The 22000-nt window shown below is 38.3% G+C and overlaps 1 protein-coding gene across 2 annotated transcripts in view; it reads left to right on the top strand.

The window, feature by feature from the left end:
- slc9a7 (solute carrier family 9 member 7) overlaps window positions 1-21356 on the top strand; it is a 32653-nt gene extending 11297 nt beyond the window's left edge. Inside the window, exons 7-16 of one of the 2 annotated variants that reach the window (XM_020702656.3) lie at window positions 1915-2056; window positions 2180-2285; window positions 3086-3174; window positions 3549-3662; window positions 3778-3889; window positions 3975-4128; window positions 11780-11843; window positions 13012-13094; window positions 14121-14226; window positions 18942-21356. In XM_020702656.3, the coding sequence (XP_020558315.1) occupies window positions 1915-2056; window positions 2180-2285; window positions 3086-3174; window positions 3549-3662; window positions 3778-3889; window positions 3975-4128; window positions 11780-11843; window positions 13012-13094; window positions 14121-14226; window positions 18942-19202 (1231 nt within the window). In that variant the 3' untranslated portion in view covers window positions 19203-21356. Of the gene's footprint in view, window positions 1-1914; window positions 2057-2179; window positions 2286-3085; window positions 3175-3548; window positions 3663-3777; window positions 3890-3974; window positions 4129-11779; window positions 11848-13011; window positions 13095-14120; window positions 14227-18941 lie in introns of both variants that reach the window. The other variant, XM_078946292.1, reaches the window with a different exon arrangement.
- Window positions 21357-22000: the final 644 nt, after the last annotated feature.

The following is a 22000-nucleotide window of genomic DNA, read 5'->3' as shown; positions in this document are numbered from 1 at the left end:
TCGGCAGCGTCTTTCTTCTTGAACTTTTCATGGATCTTTTTTTGCCCAAAAGTCTCTTTCTGACTGTTAAGTCATGACCTTTGACCTTAAATGAGTCCCGGCTCTGTTTTGTCGTATCACTGCAAATAGAGGTAGCCTAAAAATAGGAAAATAACCCTCATCTCAAGTAGAAAATCACTAGTTAAATGAGTACAAAAAAACAAATCATATAACATATAACAAATCACTGTAGCGTTACAATAAATAAAAGCAATAAGTATAAATAAATAAAATATAGATGAAAAAATAAAGGGAATGTAAGCTTAAAAAGCAAACTGTCAGAACTAATTTACAGCCAAAATAATACTATTTTTTGCTAGTTTTGAGCAAATATTTTGCATTTTTTGAGGTCTAATTTATCTAGTTGTAGTTAATTTTGATTACAGTGAAAGAAGAATTAGTTTATCATTAGAAATGACTCCTTTTAGAAAGAAATATGAAGAAAATTAAAATATTATCGTGATACAAGTTGGCCCATTTTAATAAATCCTTATAGAACATAAATCAACATAAACCTACATATTACGTAATTTAATATTGAGTCAAATTTTTCTATTGTGAATAGCAATTTGAATTATATCTTCCCTATTTCTAAATATCAGTTCTTAATGAGAAAAAAAAATCTTGACTGTGCTGTTTTAGAGAAAGGTGTAGAGCAGTGGAAACAGCTGTAAACCCTTTACTTTACAAGTATCAAATATTTTGCAATGTATGGTTTCCTGAATGAGCACTCTTTGTGTTCTTGTGGTCATTTGGGCTGCTTGGGAAGGCTCTCTTCTGTTTCAAGTGTTCTCCATGTGTTCGTTAGAGCTCACAATGTGGCTCTGTGGATTCCACAAGCAGCAGAAAAATCTGTACCTTTGTTAAGTTTCTTAAGGAGTGTAATGAGAAATTAGTCCAGCCAACAGTGAAGTTAACTTGTGGACCTACTGTAGCTCGAGCAAGGTTTTAAGAAAGTGGAGCAAAGTCAAAGTGGAATTGAAAACTCTTCCAAAATAGAGGGGAGAAAGTGTGACCGGGATGGTCAACTTTGGATCCCTGCTGGACACAGAGGTATTCAGGAATTGTTTAAATTTCATTGAGAAATAAATTCTGCCTATTTAATTTTCCCGGAAAGGAGCAGGTCTGCACGCCGATACAGAACAGTCCATCCATGTGGTCCGTTTCACCCGTTACCTGCAGACTGTGATTTCATCACTAATTAAACACAAATCTTCAAAACCTCACGATGCCCTGTTCACATTCCAGCAATACTACCCTTTTATCTTTTCAGATAAGATTTTACTTTTGGAGGTTGTTATTTTTGTTTTCCTTGAGTCAAATTTGATAGAAAAAAAACACACTGTGGTTGAGTGTTGTGCAAAATTCCCAAATTTTAATTTAAGTGATGATCATAGTACGTTTCTTCAAGATTATTTTATGGTTACCTTGCATTTGTTGGAGTATTTTCCCAGTTTGTTTCACATTCTTTCATATTGGTGGCTTCCAGTGTAAATAGCTCCAAAATCCAGCAGCATTTTGAGTTCCTGCTGAATTTGGCACCAGTTTGTGAGTAAACACAAGTGCTCCTCATCTCTTCTTTTGCTGACACTAAGAAGGTGCTTTGGCGCCCTCTACTGGATGCTAAGTGTCCTTGCATTTTATTTTTATTTTTCTGTCCTTTTGTAAGAAAAGAAAAAAAAAAACCTCCCAAATTAGACATTTCGGTTTTAAAAGGCAAAAACTAAAATACATTCGGCAAGTTATTTTTATTTTACCTTAAGTGTTGCATTTATTTGTTTGATCCTTGTCATTAAAGGATTTATTTTTGTTATTTGTAAATTTGGCTGTCAGAAACGTTTAGGATTTTTCTCTTTTTTGTTTTTGGTGTTTCAGGTCTATTGTAGCCTACCAACCCAGCAGTGCAAACACACACATCTTCGACGCAGCCGCCTTCTTCAAGTCCGTGGGTGTCTTCTTGGGTATTTTCAGTGGCTCTTTTGTGATGGGGGCCACCACAGGGGTCGTCACTGCTCTCATATCTTTCAGCTTGCAGCATGGGCCATTTGTTTGTTTCTTTAAAATTGTTGGTTTGCTGTCATAACTGCAGTTAGGCAGAGAACAAAGTTTGTGTTGTTCTTTAACCATTACTGGCCTCCACGTCACCAAATTCACCAAGCTGCACTGCTTTCCGCTGCTGGAGACCGCCCTGTTCTTCCTCATGTCATGGAGCACCTTCTTGCTGGCCGAGGCCTGCGGCTTCACAGGTGAGACAAATATTTCACATTTTCAGTGAGAGCATAAACATTTTATGGTCTCTTGGGTCTCAGGATGATTGAATTTTCTCTGCTTAAAAGACTTTTGCAAAGTTGCGGCACAGAATTGTCCGTTTTGGTCAAATTGCATCCCCTTTCCTTTTTTTTTCACTGCTTATTAATATTATTTTAAGTTTGAAGAACCAGTCTAATGAATATTGTATTTTTGGTATTCTTTAACATGTTCTTGTTGAATTTTCTGGTGAGGAAGGACATTTGTATTCAAAATTGTTGTGAATCAGGAGCAGACAAAAAAAAATCTGTTTTGTAAAAGAGTTGCAGAGAGTTAAGAGAGAAAATATGCCGGGCGTGCAACATTCTCTTCCTCTGCTCCATTCTGATGCATCCACTTGCAGACAAATGGATCCATTTACGTCTTTGTTTTCCTCATCTGATCTGACATCTGGCTCTAAACTGTACAGCTGCAGTCAGGTTTGGGATGTGAGGGGCTGTAAGCTCAAAAATTAAATTTGGCATGATGTAGTATTTAATATCGATATTTTAAGTACTTATTTTCCATAGTATTAGTTATAGCAAAAAGTGAAAAACGAAGCGTATTATTCCTACTTATTTGATGTCTTTTTTCTCTTTCTTTTCTTGTTACAGAAAACAATAATGTGTTGCAGTAAAAATACTTGCAGCAACTCTAAATCCTCCACTCTGAAAAAATCAGAGTGGAGGATTTTTCAAGCTGGAATGTTTCCGTGTAAACATGGATGACGTTATCTTTGTATGGTTCTGTTGTAACGCAGGGGTGGTGGCGGTGCTGTTCTGTGGCATCACACAGGCCCACTACACCTACAACAACCTCTCAGCGGAGTCTACGAAGCGCACCAAGCAGGTATGCTCTGAGCCCTGCGCTCATGCCGCCCCTTTATCTTGAATTCCCCCCTCCCATCCAAACGCTGGAGCCAGATGGCGCCGCGATCAGCCTGCTGTGACCTTAATCGGGGCGGTCTGAGGACATCCCTCCTGCATGGCGGTTCAGAGTGGCGGGGGGGATCAGCTATAAGGACGAAATGCAGGGAAGAGCACATGACTGATTTAGGATCCACACACAGTCTTGTTTAGTTTCTTAAAAAAGGTAGATCAATGTGTGAAACTGATTTTTATCAGTGGAGATGCGGCTTCTGTCTCTGATTTGGACTCCTGTCTGTTTTAAACTCAATATTTGTGGAATAAAAACGTGACACAAATGTAATTTTGTACCTGCAGCTCTTTGAGGTCCTTCACTTTCTGGCTGAGAATTTCATCTTCTCCTACATGGGTTTGACTCTCTTCACCTTCCAGAATCACATTTTCAGCCCCATCTTCATCATCGGTGCTTTCGTATCCTTTGAGAGAACCTTGGAGCTGTTTTTATTTTATGTTTTTAAATATTGCTACAAAGGAGTGTTGAGTGCGTAAACTTTGTTTTGTCAGAAACTCTTGACTCAACTCTCAGGTGGCCATCTTTATTGGACGAGCTCTGAACATCTACCCACTCTCCTTTTTTCTCAACCTGGGGCGGAGGGTCAAAATCAGAGGAAACTTCCAGCACATGATGATGTTTGCAGGTATCAAGATGAACCACGTCTCAATTTTAGATCATCACTAGATCTGCAGTGATCGCTGGATTTTTCTTGTATTTTTCTTGTGCAGGTCTGCGCGGGGCGATGGCGTTTGCTTTGGCTATTCGAGACACCGCCACCTACGCCCGGCAGATGATGTTCACCACCACGCTGCTCATCGTCTTCTTCACTGTTTGGGTGTTTGGCGGTGGAACCACGCCCATGCTGTCCTGGCTGCACATCAGGTGATCATTCTTCTTTAAAACTCTGCTCGGGTTCCAATTACATTTTTATAACAAACTATGGAGTAGCGAAAATACACAAAATGCTGTCTGCGTGTTTCTCTTGCTGACAGAGGCCTGAATAGATGCAAAATCTACGGTGGCCCTGAAATGCAAATCACACCAACAAATTGCTCAACCCAACAAGTATAAATAATCATGCTAAGAGGCGTGGGTAACAACAGTTATTTGGATGAGTGTAAAGTTGTTGTTTGCAGCTGCTTTTCTCTTTTTGTTTCCACTGGGTTGTTTTTTTTTGCATCAAAAAATCACTCAAAGCAAAAACATATTAAAGATCACAATGACAAAAAATAAAAAACATTACATTTTAAAAATAAAAAATCTACACACCAAAAGATAATTACAGTAAAATGAAACAAAAGTAAAATGAAATTTTTTGAAATACAAAAAGTAATTTCCACAAATGAAATGTTACGAGGGAAAATACAGGAAATAAAAAAGTGCAAACAACAAAAAGAAACGCTGGTCCAAATAAAAAGGTAAACTTCACATTCATCCGAATAACTATTGTTAGCCATGCCTTAGCAAGATTATTAACGATAAAACAACAGTAGTAATGAGCCGCTACAAGTACTTCAGGGGGGTTTTCCAGAAAGCAGGTTATGCTAGCTCCCACGGTAAGTTTGAGGCTAAGGAAGTTGATAACCTCAGCTATCAGTTCCAAAAATGGAGGTATGTTTCAGGGTAGGTCAAGTTGCTATAGCAACTCATGCTCTGAACATAACCTGGTCTTGAGCAGGTTTAGTTGAAGGTTAGTTTGTTTTCAGAGAGGTGAAGCAGCATGGCGTGTCCATTTGAAGATGATTTAGTGGATGAAGAAGCTCAGATAATAAATTTTCCTCTGTGAGAGGATGATAAGACCACATATGGATGTTGGAAAGATAAACTTTTTACTTTGATCTAACTTAATTATTTGCTTCAGTAAAGATAAATCATTAATCTGAGTTCAGTCAACTTAAAAATACACGTAGTTATCAGACATTTATTGTACTTTCATTCAAATTAACTCAATTAAGTAGGTGTAACTTTGGTGCTGCTGTTAGATTGGCAGTGCAAGGAATTGTGGGATACCATTCCCTTTGCCTGTCTGGACGGATTTGGGTTTAAGTGTGGGTTTTGACCAAATGTGTTTAGTTGTTTAGCCGTTTTACTGTGTTTTGCTGAGTTATTTAGTTCTACTATTATTAATTCTTTCTGCACCATGAGTGAGAGAGAGGGAGAGGATGATGAGTTTATTTAGCACCACTACTGGCTGCTTGTCATAACAAGAACAGAAGTTAAAGTCAATTCATGATAAATCTATGCTTAAATTATATTTCAAATCCACATTGAAACTTACATTTTAATGTTATAAAGATGAGAATATCTGCGGCCTCAAACTTAGACATATGAGAGTTCAAGACTTACAATAAATTAAGATGGAAAAACATTTAATTGAAATGAAGTAATATGACATTTAGTTAGATAAATATGTAAATTTGAGTTGTAAAAACAATATTGACTTGGATAGACATAAGAAACTAGGTTGAATAAATTTTACCCAATTACTTGTTACCTATTGAAATAATCTATTTAAGTTGGATAAGTTTTTCATATATATATATATATATATATATATATATATATATATATATATATATATATATATATATATATATATATACACATATACACATATACACATACACACACACACACAAGATCGCAATACAAGATCGCTTGTGAAAACTTTTCAATTATGTTTATTTAGCCTCCACAATGTCAGGTCTGTCAAAGATGATTCTCTACTATTGTCATGTTTTTTTCCCCCTCTGTGGTTGGGGAGGAAAAAAACAACGCTTTTATTACTTTTTTTCCTACACTTTTTGTTTTACAATAAAAATCTTACTTTGACACAAAACCAGCCAAAAATGGACTTTGAAGCATCTCTGTCTCATGGGGTGTTCAACTCACAAATGATAAACTAGATAAATACTCAAAGAAGACAGAGTTGATGTTAGAAGATAAAAGATAATCTGCAGCTGTCTAAAATACCAGCCTGATTTTCATTCCAAGTTCAGCGCTACTTTTATTTCTAAATCTGATGTCCAGCAAATATTGTCAACTTTCAAATCATTGTCTTTGTTCATCAGCATTGTGGGTGAAACATCCTGCAGTTCTGTCATCTCTATTTAAATCAAATCAACCTTTATTTATAAAGCACTTTTCACATAAAGGTATAACACAAAGTGCTTTACATTAAAACAAAAAAATAGATAATATAAAAACAAGCATGAAAATTAAAATAAACAAGCACAGAAATAAAAAATTTGTCAAAATAGGGCCCCCCTCCCTGTATTTACATAACCCCACACTTCTTTCACACCTCCCACCCCCCCTAACTGATGGGGAAAGACGATGAGAAATACGCTGAACTAAAAAAAAAAGATGTTGGAAACGCTAATAATTGGAACCTCCCTCTCCGTGAACAGCTGCATAACCTGCCAAATGCAGCATCACAGGTGCGGACCGCTCCACCACAGCTAAGCAATGATGCAGTTTCCCATCTAGAGCTGCAGCGGCTGAACAGCAGCCCACACAGAGGGAGGGTTCCAACTGAAGAGGCACCGGAAATAAAAATGAGAATGAAAAAGTGAACATATTGATAAAAGCAATAAACAATAGAACATTGAAATAAGGTAAATTTAAAATAACACATCTAGTGCAAGTTCATGAAAAAGACAAAATGGATTAACAAAAAAATAAATAAATGGATAAAAATAAATTAATAGATCAAAATAAATAAATTAAGGTAGTAAAAAAATGAGCTGAAAGCCAGGTTAAACAGAGGGGTCTTTAGCCTTTTCTTAAAAACTTCAATGCTCTCTGCAGCTCTCAGGTCCTCTGGCAGACTGTTCCATAAACGGGGGCCATCATCAAGTGTTTTTGTTGCCTTTTAACAGATTTCCTGTATGTCGGGTGGAAATCCACTGATATAAAAACCAAAACAAAAACATTAGTTTTTCTTAAATTGAGGAATCAAAGTTTTTAATACCCACACCATGATTGTTGTGCAATCAGGGAGTGATCTGATGCTCTGCACGCACAAAAAAACCTAAATGGAATCCAAACATCCGCTGTGGAAAAGTTCTAAAGGTTGTTTTCTGAAATGATTTGAAGCAGTTTCAGTGTGTCAACTTCACGACTAAATCTTGCTTTGGTTGCTAGGCAGCCAGCAGATGGAGCCATAAATCTCTACTGCTGCCCCTCACTTCTTCATGCAGTGTATGGCTACAGTAATTTCATTTAGTGTCTGAATGAGACTCGGCCATTGCTTCATTTCCTGTCCGACTATGACGAGAGCATCTATTTATCACGATAAAGCCGATTATCTGCTTCACAGCAGCAGAGTGACTGAGCTCTGCTTAACAGGAGGAATGCCTCCTCAAGCCAGGCAAAACGCACAATGATAAAATACATGTCGTCTTTCCAGTTGAATGGGCTTTAATACCTGCATCATTTAAAAAGCGACGGTATTTGTAGTTCTGTCTGATCCGTTTTTTTTGTTTTTTACGTGCTGCTGTGAGTCATTAGTTATTCCGAGCTTTTCTTGTTTGTGTGCATTCATGAAACCCAGATCTTCTCTTCTGTTGCTTTGATTGACTGTCAGAATGAGCCGTGAATCATCATCTAAGAAGGAAGAAACACTCAAGCAGGCCACAGACGAACACACCTTTGTGCCGTTCCATTTATTTCAGTTTCTCTCAATGATTCATTCGCGTTTAATTGCATTTATTGTGAAGTTGGATTTTCTCACATCTCCCAACATTGACTTCCATAATTTTAATAATCCAATGGCTTTTTTTATGTTTGTAAATTGCTTTATCAATATGACAAGAAAACAGATGTTTCTGAATTCTTGAAGTAGCTTTTTGTGCTGCACTGTTGTCGTTTCTGTAGCAGTGTTGTCAAATAAAGACTCAGACCTCAAGTCTCCAAATTCTCAGATTACCCCCAATATCCCTGCATATAAAAAAGACTGGTTTTATATTAATGTTGTTTTGACTATAAAAAACACTTTAGTATTTATACGTTTAGGTTTGAGAGAAATAACTATAAATATTTCTAATTTTATTTATGTGAACCTTTTAAAAAAACAGAAACTGATTTCTATTAATTCTTGTGTTAAAACTGCTGACTAAATTGGTTGTAGTTCCTAAAAAGACAAAATTGAAGAACAAAAAAACAGCAAAAATGAAAATGATTTGAGCAATCAACCTAATTTTAAGAATTCTTGCCTCAACACAACTCCTGAATTTATTTCCATTAATGTGAAAATGCTGTTTTTGCAAGTAGATTCTATATTATGGTCATTATGGAGCCAAAAGGATTGAATGCATTTTGGCATCAATAGGCGTCAATGGGTTAAAGTAAAAAATAAATTGAAATGGGAATACTTTAGTAAATTTACATTAGAGGTAAGAAAAATTGGTTTATGAATATTTAAAAAAATTAAAAATGTTTGACTACTATTGGATACGTTTTACACCGAAACAATCGAGCAGCAATCAAATTCACACACGTTTCTTCAGAAAACAGCTGCTGTGACAAAATTCCAGCAGCTAAAACATGGAGTCCATATGCGGTTTTTGTCATCCTTCTGCTTTCATTTTGCTGCTAATGGAAAACCTCCTTCCTGTTGACGTGACGGCGAAGAAATGGTTTTTGTATAGAAGCTGATTGTTATCTGATAACACTCAAAGTCTGTACTGAAATCAAAGTATTGACAAGATAAATAGTTTTATTAGTGATCAGTGCAAGCAAACAAACTCATTCAATCAATAAGTGATGAGTGGAAGTGGCCCCACATGCATTTGAATTGTCTTTTCCAGAGCTCTTGTTATGTCATCCAGTAAAATTTTTCATTTCTGTGTCTGAACATCTGCTAAACCTGCAGAGCCCAGATTGAGGATTAGTAGATGTTCCCAAAGCAGGGGATTATGTTTGGCCCGGATTGTTGCCACTCACCGTTTTTGGTCACTTTATCTGCTTTGATTCCCATTCCTTGTGTGTGTACTGCTGATCACGTTCTTCAGAATGACATGAATATGCTGTTTTGTCTTTTTTTTTAATCCAGAAAGCTTCTCTGATAGGAATAAATGTGTTTCAAAGACTTGTGATGCACTGTGAGCCTCACGGCTTGTGGGTTTTTTTTTCACTCCAACTTTAAGTACAGAAGATATTAAAGCTTTACTTTAATGCGTTTAGTTTAGAGCTACTGTTGATGCACCACGATTTTAATCATGTAGGTTCTTTTGTTTAGGTTTCTAAGGCCCAACAGCCTTGCTGAGGAGGAATATGTGATGGATTATTGGAGAGGAGTCAATGTTTTCACAATTTGGGTTAAAGATTTGCTGTAAAATTACAATCCATAACGTTTTGGAGGTTTTTTTTTTCTCCTGAAGATGACCTTCAGCTTCAATCCTCTGAGCTTCTCTGATGTCTGAGCTGCTCTGGCAGGCCTCACAAAGTGAATTTGTCTGTCCGTGACCTTGTTCCTGTGTACGACATTTGTGGAAACATCTAAAGATAACCACACACTCGGCAGACGCTCCAAAATGTCAGATGTAAGCTAAGGTTTGCGCCTGACGAATTCCGCCTTGCCCCTCATTCTTAAAGGTTAGGTTTTGTTCCAGGTAAAGTGAAAACTACTTTTAAAAGATCTCCTTGTTTTTTAACTCGATGCTTTTATTTTGAACATCAAAAGAGGAAGCTGTCAAGACAGGAAGTGTAGTTGTTCAGCAGCTGAAAAGAAACAACAAAATGCTACAAAGGCCTGAACGTGACATTCAAAAATAAATAAATTGTTCCCCCAAATTACTATTTTTGTGCACACAGGTTAGCATCTCTATCATTTGCTAAACAATTTACATACTAACTTTTACAACTCTATAGTTTACAGCAAGAGACAAATCCCTATGTTTTAATATTGTAAATATGCTTTTATGCATTTGGTAAATTAAATACTCGACTGTTGTTTTTAACTGAAAGCTGGGTTTAAAAACTGTTACTAAACTACAAAGTGACAAAAAAGACAGCAGCCATGCAGCGCATAGTTCATCTATTTTGAGAGGGGGGTTATCCAGTAATCAAAGGATCAGTGGTTCGACTCTCACTAGTATGAATTTGGAGTGAATGAATTATAACTGTAAGCACTTTGACCGTCTGGAAAAGCATAATACAACTCTAAACCGATGTTATTATTTTGTGCACACAAAATGCAAACTTATGTGCACAAAATGCTCATTTGATGGAACAATTTTATTTTTTAAAGTCCAGGGCTCTAAAATCCAACATCATGAGAAAAACTCAGAATTACTTACAAGAAGATAAAGAAATGCTTTATCAAAATAAAGGCCTCACAGTTGGTTGGATGATCTTATGTGCTTTTTGCAGCAGACCTGTGCAGATGTTCTTGACTTGAAAGCATTTATGTCATCTGCAAAGACGGTGAATTTAGGAAGCAGGAATGAGGAGAAAAAAAAGGGGGATGCAGAGGTTTAAGCCTCCATGCAGGATGTGGATGTGAATGTAAGACAAGCAAGCGGCGGGGATTTGTCCTTGAATGAAGTTCACGTTTTGCTCTTTGGTCCTCACCATGGTTCAGTCATGCTTTAAGCCTCTGAGTGAATGTTTTTCACCACATTAAAGGAGGGTGTCATTTTTAATTGGGGCTATTTTTCTGTTAACCCTGCTTATTCCAGCTGAAACTCAACACGTTTTGGTAAAGTTTGCCTCACGCGTGTCTGCAGAGCCACCATGAGGACATTTCTTTACATTAGAAATGTAATGCCTGATGGGACCAGTGTGGATGATTTTGAAAAGTTTCTTTCAGTTTCAAAACCTTCAAGTTATTTATTTAAAAGAAGCATTGATTGAGCAAAGGGAGGATTAGTCCCTTGAGATGCAACATCTCGTTTTTGAGGGGTCCCTTGAATATTTTCAAGTATTTTCTAATCATTCATGCTTCTTCCTTTTTCTTTGAAGCCTGTTGAAAAGACTTACTCCAATGAAAATTGTGTTCTTGGTAATTTTGTTTTTTTTACGTTCTAGTAGCATTTTTCTCATGATTGAGGACAAATCGTATTTCGGAGTATTTCTTTATTTAAATCATGCTAAATCAGATGGAAAAAAAAAAGCCTTTTGAAAACCAGGGTGGCTACAAGCTGCTTGCAACAGGGAAGGGAAGGGGGGCGGAGCTGCTCATATTTTCTATTGATTATTTCTTAAATGCCATTCTTTTGCCATGACACCTTTTTTGTGACGTTTCAAATTGAAGGGTTAAAGCTGGTTCTGCTTAAGCACTCAGAAGTACACCCCCCCCCCCCCCCCCCCATCTCCGGTTTGGAGGCTCTGGGAATTCTCAGAAACGCTTCCTTCCTCCTGTTGCCTTTTATTTTTTTTTAGAGGGTGGCTTTTCTTTCCAAGACTCTTAAATATTTATAGATTGACAGTCACCCAAACCTCCCAAATTTTTGTTTTTTTCCCAGCAAAATGTGAACCCTTTTAGTGTTCCAATTGGTTTTTATTTTTTCTAATCTCCATATTGTTGCAGAGTTGGAGTGGATCCAGACCAAGACCTGCAGCCTTCTGCAGACAGTTTCCAGGTCCTGCAGGGGGTGAGTTTCCTACTCGAGACGTTTCCAACGTTTGAACGTGTTCAGCTGTTTCGTGTTGGTGCATTTTAAAGCCTAAACACATGTAAATACAACTCCAGAGTTGTTGTTTTCATCATTTCTGAGCTCTAACTGTGAAGAGGACTTGTCTTCATCATGCGGTGCTGCGACACATCCTCCACTGTGAGGCGGCTGTGACAGATTGCCTCAAGCTTCAGATCCTGTCTGTCTGGATGCTTGTTGGACGTTTGTTTAAATGAGATGTCAGAACTCTGGGACGCAACGTCCATTGTCTTCTCCTCTGGTGTTCTCTTGCATTAAACGTGATTAAACGGTCCCATTTTAGACACGGTTCACACACAAAATGTGGAAACGTTTGATGGAGCATTGCTCTGTTTTTCAGCTCTAAAGCACAGAAATTGCTTGAACTGATAAGTTACCCTGTGGTTGTACATCACTGCTGAGTGGAAATGCAGTGGAGAGTGATTTAAAATGTATTTAGTGCTGTAATTGCTGATTTATTGTATTGACCTTTCTCCTGTAATAATGTGACTCTCCATCATTATCTCCTATAGTGGAGCAGGTTATTAAAATAATTGTGTATTTTGTGGTACAAGCGCCACATTTTGCCACAAGAAAATCTAAGATTTTCATACCATGCTATTCTTAAGCCTTTTTCTAGTAAACAATATTAATATATATGATAACATATTGCCTTTGGCACACTAAAGAATGAATTTTTGTAATAGAATATTAGCTATTTTCCCAACTCATTTTCTTGCTCGTAAGTAAGACAACTCAATGATTTTGATTGAACAGCCCATATTGTTCAGATTGGTACAAAAAGAAATCCAATATATTTTTAACAATTGAGCGTATGGCCACCATCTTTAAAGATGGCTGCCATTTCGGGTTTTCCTCTGTTTTTTCTCTCTCGATTTTTCAAGTTACATTTATGAAAAATTTCAAACCAGATAAAGCAAAATGTGTCTGGTAGGTCAACCTAACCGGCTCCATTATTAGCCAATTCTAAAATCAAGATGATTGTTTTAAACATTTGAGAAAATACACAACCTTTTTTTAATCAATAACATGAGTTTGAAATGATGGTTTATTTCCCGTTTATGATTTTGTAAAATAAAAATGTTGTACTTTTCCTGCTTTTCTCCAGGAAGGCTCTCAGGGGGATGGACAGAGTAAAACCAAGCAGGAGAGCGCATGGCTCTTCAGGTTTTGGTACAACTTTGACCACAAGTATCCTTTTGTCTGTTCTGCAGCATGGATGGACTCATTTCTGTGTCTGTTTGAAACCTAAAGGTCGATCTCTATTCTATTTGCCGCTCGAATTGGATCTAGTGTCCAGTCAGAGTGGTCACAGATGTGTAGCATCTTTTTTTGTTTGAGGTTTAAATCCAAATGCTCATCTGGAAAATGTCTGCAGACTTTACGGCCGCTCCACCTCAGCACTTCTGCAGCTTCAAATTGGAGCAGCTGCAGTTGGACTCGGAAACTTCCCTCCCTGTTAAGATATAGTTTTCTGTTTAGCCGCAGCTGACACAGTCATGACACATGACTTTATTTCGGGACAGCTGAGCTTGAAGCAGCCCTCTGTTTCCATCTGCACATAAACTCTGAGTCTCCGCAGCCAGAAAATTCTAATCACGGCCCAAAAGCAGAGAAACTCATCTTTTCTGCTGCACTGCAGTTACAACACAGTTGTTGGCTTTCAGCTGCTCATAGAATCATGAATCTCAATATACAATGTTGTCGACTGAATAAAGACAGCTTAATATTTGTTCTTTAGTTTATTTTCTGCAGGAATCTGAACATGTTTTTGCAGCATTCATATTATGTTTGTTGCCAACCTCAACTATTTAAATTATTTAGCTTTAAGGTCGCAATGAGCTTCATCCTGTGTGGGTCCTTAGGCAAAACCTTTCTCACTTCTGCCTTATTATGGCTCTCCCTGTGCCGGTCCCCAGCCCAGAAAAAATACAGGGTTGTGTCAGGAAGGGCATTCGGCGTAAAAAACTTTACCAAACCACTTGTGCGCCGCATCATTGAAAGATGATTAGCTGTGGTGACCCTTGACTGGATGTGCCAAAAGATGAACAACATAATGTAATTTTAGTAAAAACCTGTGTAAAGTAGTCTACTTCATTGTATTACATATTAGATTTATTATATGAATCTGTTAGGACACATTTCAAATTCTCTGTAAACCTTCTGCGCATGGAACATTTTTTAACCAAATGTTTGTTTTCCTTACGAGCTTCTCAGCTACCTTAAGCCCATTCTGACACACAGTGGTCCCCCCCTCACCTCCACCCTGCCCGGTTACTGCGGCCCGCTGGCGAGCTGCCTGACCACTCCACAGGCCTACGAGGTGAGGGTCGTTGTGCGCGATCGCCACTTAACAGCACTGCTGTATGTGAAGAACCTGTAATTATCTGTTGTCAATCGACACATTCAAAATGATAGTTTGAGTGGAAGCTGTTGCGAAATCAGCAAAACGATGGAAAAAAAGGGGAAAATGTTCCGTTTTCTAAAAAAAGAACGAAAAAACCTTAAACTGCAGCTCTGTTTATTTCCTATGTTTAGAAAAGGAAGTTTTAAAAACGCTAAGAGGGGGGAAGCATTACAAATATTTACATGATCTGTCTGAAACTAATCTGTGGCCATAGTGGCTTCAAGTTTAATGTTTAGATAAAACAGAACATCTCTTTCAGAGATTGTATCATGCAGGCAGAAACAGAAAACAGAGTCATGCTCTGATTATTCGTGATGTATTTTGTGTTTTAGAATGTTTGAAACTCGGTGGACGTAGTTTTATGGATGACGTTTGAAACAAACTCACTTTCTAAAGTTTCCTTTTGTTTTGTCGGCTGCTTTGGGTCAAAAGCTGGAACTGAAACTTCTCAAAAACAATTGAAACATTTAATGTTTTATTGAAGTCTGTAATGTGATTTTAAAGGATACTATGTAGAAATATGATTCTGAAGTATTTCTGCATGCAGCTGTTGCTTATTAGTGGATTTGGCACTAAAGCAAAATAGTAGTACCAAATAGTTTAAAGGGGAATAATGTTTTTTTAAGTAAAAATCCTGTTATTCTCCTGTAGTTTCTGACATATCACCATAAAAGTTTTTTGCAGCATCTTTTAAAATTCTTTTACACTTATGCTGTTTACAAAATATTAAAATGTTAAACTTTTTTGTTTATATTCATAGTTTTTTTGCCATTTTAAACAGTTGAATTTTTTTGTATATAAACAACATTTTTAAATCAAGTTCCAAATTACTTCCATTTTTTAGGTTAACTGGTCATTTAAAAAAACCTGTTTATTCTTTTTTGTTGGCTAGTAGCTTTGAGTACTGTGAGAAAACTTCTATCCTAAAAGATTTGGTGCTTTATTCTTGCAGGGTTTTCTAAACTTTACCTCTAGAACAAATAACACAAAGCATTGAGCTGCAGAAGTTTGGGACCTTTGCATTTAAAGAGGATTTGTTGAGAATTTCTACATTTTCTGCCTCATTTACTGAGGTTTATGCAGACACGAAGCTGGACATTTCTTGCCTATAAGTGAAAGCAACTTTAGGATTGTCCTGTTTTTCACTGTGTTTAGGGTTCTCAATGAGTCAGTTGGACAATGTTGTTTCTCTTGAAAAAAAAAAGTCTTTTCAGAGTCTGCCAGTAATGGCACAGAGCAGAAGTATTCAGGTGCAGATGAACCCAAAAAACCACAAAACCCAAAAAGTTCTCTTCAGCCGAAACCCAGTGATGCAGTTTCTGCTAATGCGAACAGTCATTTTTATTGTAATAAATTATCTGCTTTGTTTACACCAACTTTTCGTGATGTTTTTTGGTTTTATGGACAGTAAATGTTAAAACTATCGGTGCAGTCTCCTTGGAAACTTCTCAGAGAGTTCTCCATATTTTTCTCCATATTTTTTTAATGAAGAAAAATGTTTTTCCTTCTGGTGTGCAGCGATTTGTTTTGCCAGCTATGGTCTGACTGCTGGGCTGCACGGTGGTGCAGTGGTTAGCACTCTCATAGCTAGAAGGCGCCATAGTTCAAATCCTGCCTGGGACCTTTCTGTGTAGTTTGCATGTTCTCCCTGTGCATGTGTGGGTTTTCTCCAGGCACTGCGCCTTCCTCCCACAGTTCAAAATCATGCTTCATGGGTTGACTGGTCTGTTGCACCCTAGGTGTGCACGTGGGAGTGTGCGACCTATCCAGGATGTACTCCACCTGAACCCAACAGTAGCCAGGACAGACTGTGGAAAACCTCAAGACCCTGATAGTGATATAGCGGGGTATGAGGATGGATGGATGGATGGAAACCTGAGTGTAAAAAGCTGCTGAATGAATGCGAGCTGCGCTTCACAAAGAGAGACCAGAGACAGGCCTGCTTCCTCTTTACATCTGGATCTTTTTTGTCTTTGATGACAGATGTCAGATTATCTTTAACAAAGATTTTTTGATCTGGAGATTGCCAAACAAAAATCTTTATTCAAAATGAATGAAGATGAATTAAAGCAATTAAAAATAAATGTAATTATTTCTGTTTTTCGGTCATGCTTTTTTTTTTTTTTGCAACATTATAAAATCACAGAAATAAACCCTTCTTTTGAACAAAATGTTTTATTTTATTATCTGTTTTAATTCATTTCCAACTTGTGAATGACAAACGTGAAGATAGATGAAACATTCTTCCTAATAAAGCTTAAAAACAACAAAATATAAAGTATAATCATTGAAACAAAGCAGCTTTACACGTTGGAAAGGGAGCAAAGGGAGGAAATAATAAATATGTTCATCATTTCACCTCATTTGCCCAAAATTAAACCAACAAGTTAAATATAAAATGAATAGAATTGCTGCTAAATCATCATATTTCCATAAAGTGGAGGGTCTTTACTGCTTTATGAGGGGGTGAAAAAACACCAGTAATAGTTTTAGCAAATGTTTGGATTTGATGAAGAAAAGGATCAAGGATCAGTTACCACACTTCCCTGGAGATGATGCCCATTTTTTTAAATTTTTGAGGTCAGAATGTGAAATCCTCAGAACGTGGAAAAACAACAGAGATACTGTACATGTGGTCCTTAAAGAAATCTCTGTGCTTGTAAGACATTTAGGTCCATGACAGCAGAATAAAAAAAAAAAAAGAGGACTGAACAAGTGTGGTTTGTTTGAGAGAAAACCTCCTCTGTCTGAACAGAACAGTACAGCTGATTTTATCTAAGTGCTTCTGAAAAAAACAAAACAAAGAACTTCAGAGACTAACAGATGAGGCCAAAGGGAAGTTGTTGGGTGGGGGTGGGGGGAGGCAACATTTCAGCAGAAACTCCTCACTATTAAGCATGGTGGTGGAGGTGTGATGATTGGAATGTTCCGAGGCAACAAGACGGTGAGTAATTGTCTCTGGATCAGCCGAACCTCTTTCAACAGTTTTGAATAAGAAAAATCTAAAAAAAATAAATTAAATATTGACTTGTTGAAAGTCTGGTTTACAGGAGCTCTAGTGCACCGGTTTGTTTTTTTTTTGGCATAATTATTGAGGAAACGAATGTTGGGATTGATCCGAACCCGACAGTGTTCAGAATGTTAGTGGAGCAGAGGTAGAGCGGACTGCATGTGATCGGATTTGTTCTCCACTTTTGACCCATCCCCTGGGGGAGCGGCAAACTGAAGACACAGTGAACCATTTGGTTGTTTAACATCAACCCCCCCCCCCCCCCCCCACTCCAATCCCTTCATGCAAAGTTCCTGTAACAGGACGGACACTCATCCGCAAGTCCAAGTTTATTCTTTTTTTGGTGTTAATTTTTTTGGTGAGCAGCTTATATTACTGTAATAAAACTTTAGTCAAACGTTTTACTGGTAGGATAAATAAGATGATCAAAGATGATACTGGGCACGGCGGTGGAAGTGTTATGATTGTAACTGCTATGAAGCAACAAGACATTGAGTAATTCAGGCTCTGGATAAGCCTGATTTATTCTTTTTCCCGTTAGGCTGCTGAGCACTTTTTAAATCAATAAATCTGAAAAAAGAAATTTTGAAAAATAAAACGTATGAAGGTCAGGTTTACAGTAGATCTATTCAACTCAAAGGTGTACAGTACAGCCCACCTGTTTTGCTTATTCATTTTGTCATAACTTGTGTGGGAAAAAATGTTGGGATTTTTCTGAGCCAGAAAATGTTCCGAAATGTTAGGGCGGCTGTCGACCTCTGAACGGAGGATCGCAGTCTCCGTTCCCGCCTTTCCCAGGGCGCTGAACCCCACATTGCTCCTGTTGTTTACAGGTTGGTGCCAGAGTTTGGCAGTGGGGCTGCCATCAGTGTGTGAATGTGTGTGTGTGGGGGTGAATGGGACTGTGACTGTTAAGCACCTTGGGCCTTCTAAGACGGTAGTAAAGCGCTATTTAAGTATACACCATTTACCATTGAAAATGGGGAAAGACCTGCGACTAAAAAATGATTTGTATTTGGTTTTACACTTTGATGTGCTAAAGACTCTCAATCACAATTCACTGCATTAGTCAAAATATTTGCATGTGTTCAGTTTCCTGTTCTGAGAAGTCTTTCTTTTGGCAACCGTTTCTCAAACACAGTTAAGTGTGGGTGTTATTTAGTTTTTTTTTTTAAATTGTTGGAGAGATGCGATGTCATTCTTTTTCCCCCCCGTCACATCGTTTGAATATTCCACTCATTGACCTGACATGAAGTCATCCTGTTCCCCCGGGGAGAAGTGGCAGCCATCGATTGGCAGCCAGTCAGTCAGTCAGTCAGTCAGTCAGTCAGAGCTGGGTAATTTAGAGCAGATCGTTGACTGAAATTCAAATTGCGCTGTTCGATGTTTGAGCAGTTCCTTTCACACCCATCAGTTAATGTGAATGAAATGAGTCTGCTGTGGTTTCCTGTTGTTTTCATCTTCCTCTCAGTCCACTTTGCTGCAGCTCATGACACCGTGAAAGTCCCCCACCCTTGCCTCTGTGAATCCTCGTGTCCCTTATGAGCCTCGGCACACTGAACCTCGCATCATCTCCATGGCGACAGCCCTCGCTCATGCTCCTGTCTGCATTTGTTTTCAGAATCACGACGAGCTGAGGGACCCAGACTCTGACCTTATCCACAGCGACGCCGACCTGACCTTCATGTTTGGCGATACTTCCATCACGGCCAACGGCGCGTCAGGCAGAGCGGACGCCGCCGGAGAACTGGGCTGGAGCGCAAACGGAAAACGGAGCGGCAGCACGTCCGAGGAGGCGCTGGAGCGCGAGCTGGACTCCCGCGAGCAGGAGCTGCTGAGCCGCGGCACGCGTCTGGTTTTCCCCGTGGAGTATCACATCTGACCGTGCCGACCCCACCCCCACCCCCCTTTACCCTTTACCTGCTTGAGCTGCCAACCTCCCCAAATCGGACTCCCATACTGCTTCGCCAACAGCTGCTGCCGCGCAGGTCTTCATGGATGAGAGGCAGGAGCAAACGGGACTGAGCTGCCCTGAAGGGCAGGAAGCACAGACCCCAGGAGCATTTCATCCTCATCACTCGGGGAGGGGGTCGATCTCAAGGAGTCTCCAAAGGAGAAGCCTCCAAGCTCTTAAGAGATTGTTTTGCACTGCAAAGGAAGATTTTGTCTGCATGTCAGGACAGATTAGACTTTGTGGTGCAAAAGGAGAAGACCTCATCGTCTCTCATCAATCAGTGTCCTCCAAAAACCTTCATTCCATCCGTTCACCTGAAGCCGCTGGGCGTCCAGCAGCTTTGTGGAGCAGAATCGAACGTTCATCGAACAATAGAGGAGAAGAATTCCAGCATGTAAATAGCTTTCAGGCTGATGTTTGGCTAAACTGCTTCTTCTTCTTCTGGTTGTCAGAACACAAAAAAAATGAGTTTGACTTCTCATTTAGGGTTTCTCCTAAAGTAATGCTAATAGTTCTGACATTTGAGAAACAAACAGAAATATGCATGTGAAGTAAAGAGCCAGCCTTCATAGTATTTTTGAGTATTTTGAAGAAGAAAAAAGAAAAAAACCTAAGAATTGTTTACTGATATTAAGTATATTGAAATGTACAGCTGCTTCAGTTGTTGTGACAAAATCATCACCAGTATCTGCTGTATTCTGACTGTCATCAGTCCAAACTGATAAAAATGTGATAACAATTTGTGAAAGATGAGCCTTTGAATCTTTTTGGAGCCCTTATTTTTATTTTTAAGAGACTGTTCTATTTTTTTGTACACCTTGATGCGATGGCTAATTTAGTTTGATGTTTAAATGAGACCCCTGCTATAGTAAAAGAACTACACGGTCCACCTATTCTCAGTATTTTGGATCTGATGTTCATTTTTTTTGTGTTTTTTTTCCAGCAGGGACATTTTCAAACCCGTGACATTAAAGGTAAAGCGGACATAACGGGTGACTTCAACTAAACAAAATCCTGGAAGTTTCAAGAATTTTTCTCTGACATGACTGGAACTGAGTCATTATTTAACCTTTAATCAACAAAAGTACAAGGAAGATAAATATCAGTTGAACCTTTTTTTGTTGTTGTCTTAACATAATGAGCAGCGATAAAAGAATAGATCACATTTGTCATTGTTTTCTACATCCCATTTCAGAAAATGGATGTCCCGGGCTGCAAGGTGGTGCAGTGGCTGGTGCTCTCGGAGAGATTGTTACAGGGAGGGGAGCAGGGTTACAGAATATTTAGGGTTACAGAATATTTCTGCTCATATTTACATCTAATCCAACCTATTCTGATTTATGACCCGTTTCCGGTTTTACTTTGAACACCTCCCAGGCTCTTGTGTTCTCGTTTTGACAGCACAAAGCGGCTACTGCATTTATGTATGAGGTAGATCTGAGGTTTTTCTTACGTGTTTTTTTTTTTGGGTCGCCGGGGACCTCCAAGAGGAAACCAATCTTGTTGTGTAAGCTGTTGCCAAGCTGTATGCAGAACAGGTCATTTATACTCTGCTGCAGGGAAGTTGCACTTTCTAACATCCATTTTCACAGCCAGATGACAGACTTCCTCATAATGTTGCCGTGAAAATAAAAATAAAAACACTTTTGAGCCATTAAAGAGTTAATTGTGTCAGAACTGTGATTTGTTTTTGTTTTTTGGTCTTTAAAATCTTCCCCTTAACACAATCGGAACAGAAATTTGCCCCAACAGCTGGTTTGCTGAGGTTTCTCTGTGGATGAGAGCACTTTATGGACAGCTTCACTGAAGGCGGCAGACAAATAATTGAGCTTAGACTGGCACTTTACCTCCCATAGAGGACACTCATGGGACACTTGCATAACCTTCATGTGCACTCTGTACCGCTCCACCGCTGCGCTGTCAGTCGTCTTGCCGGCTATATTTAAATGCTCTCTGTACCTGAGAAATACGAGATGTAGCCGAAATGTCTGTAGGTCCACCTGTTGTCTCCAGTGGCAACTGGCTGCCAGGCGAGCAGTGGTTTGCATGTCAACATGCTAATAAAAAATCATCCAATTTCAATCAGTGCTTCTCTGTTTTTACATGCAAAGGAGGATTTGTGAAATGTATGGACATTTTACAATTTGAATTAATCCCTTTTTCAGTCACTATTATATTTATTCAGGTGATTTTAAAAATGTATTTGGAATTTTTCATATACAAAGTGGCTCCTTAATTTTTTTTTTAGACTACCAAAGAAATAAAAGCTTAATTATCAAAAAATAAAGTTGGAGTTGTTTTTCTTTGGATTCAAAATAAAAATAAAACAAGGTATTTTATAGTTTGCATTTGAGTTTAAAGAAAATCTCATTTTCAGAATGATTCATTACCATTTTTCTTTCTAAATCATAAAGCTGAAAATTTGCCCTATAAATGCATCAAGGAGTAAATATTTGGGTAAAAAGATTGGGTAAAATTGCAAAATAAGACAAATAAAACAAATTAATTAAAATTAATCAAATGGTCATCCATTCACCTGCAAGAACTCACATTTACATGAATTCGTGGTCTGCAAACTGAAGCTCTGGTGTATGTTAGCATATGTGACTCATAGACTTTTATTTTGAAATATGAACACAAATGCTTCCATACTGGAGCCACATGTGGCTCCTTCATCTTTCCATTGTGGCTTTTTAGCTTTGAAGAAAAATCCTAATAACTTAAAT

This window comes from Oryzias latipes, chromosome 4, assembly GCF_053564925.1.
Source record: "Oryzias latipes strain Hd-rR chromosome 4, Olatipes_Hd-rR_3.1".
Taxonomy (NCBI): domain Eukaryota; kingdom Metazoa; phylum Chordata; class Actinopteri; order Beloniformes; family Adrianichthyidae; genus Oryzias; species Oryzias latipes.
Note: the sequence above shows the minus strand (reverse complement) of the source record. Positions and strands in the feature narration are given on the sequence as shown.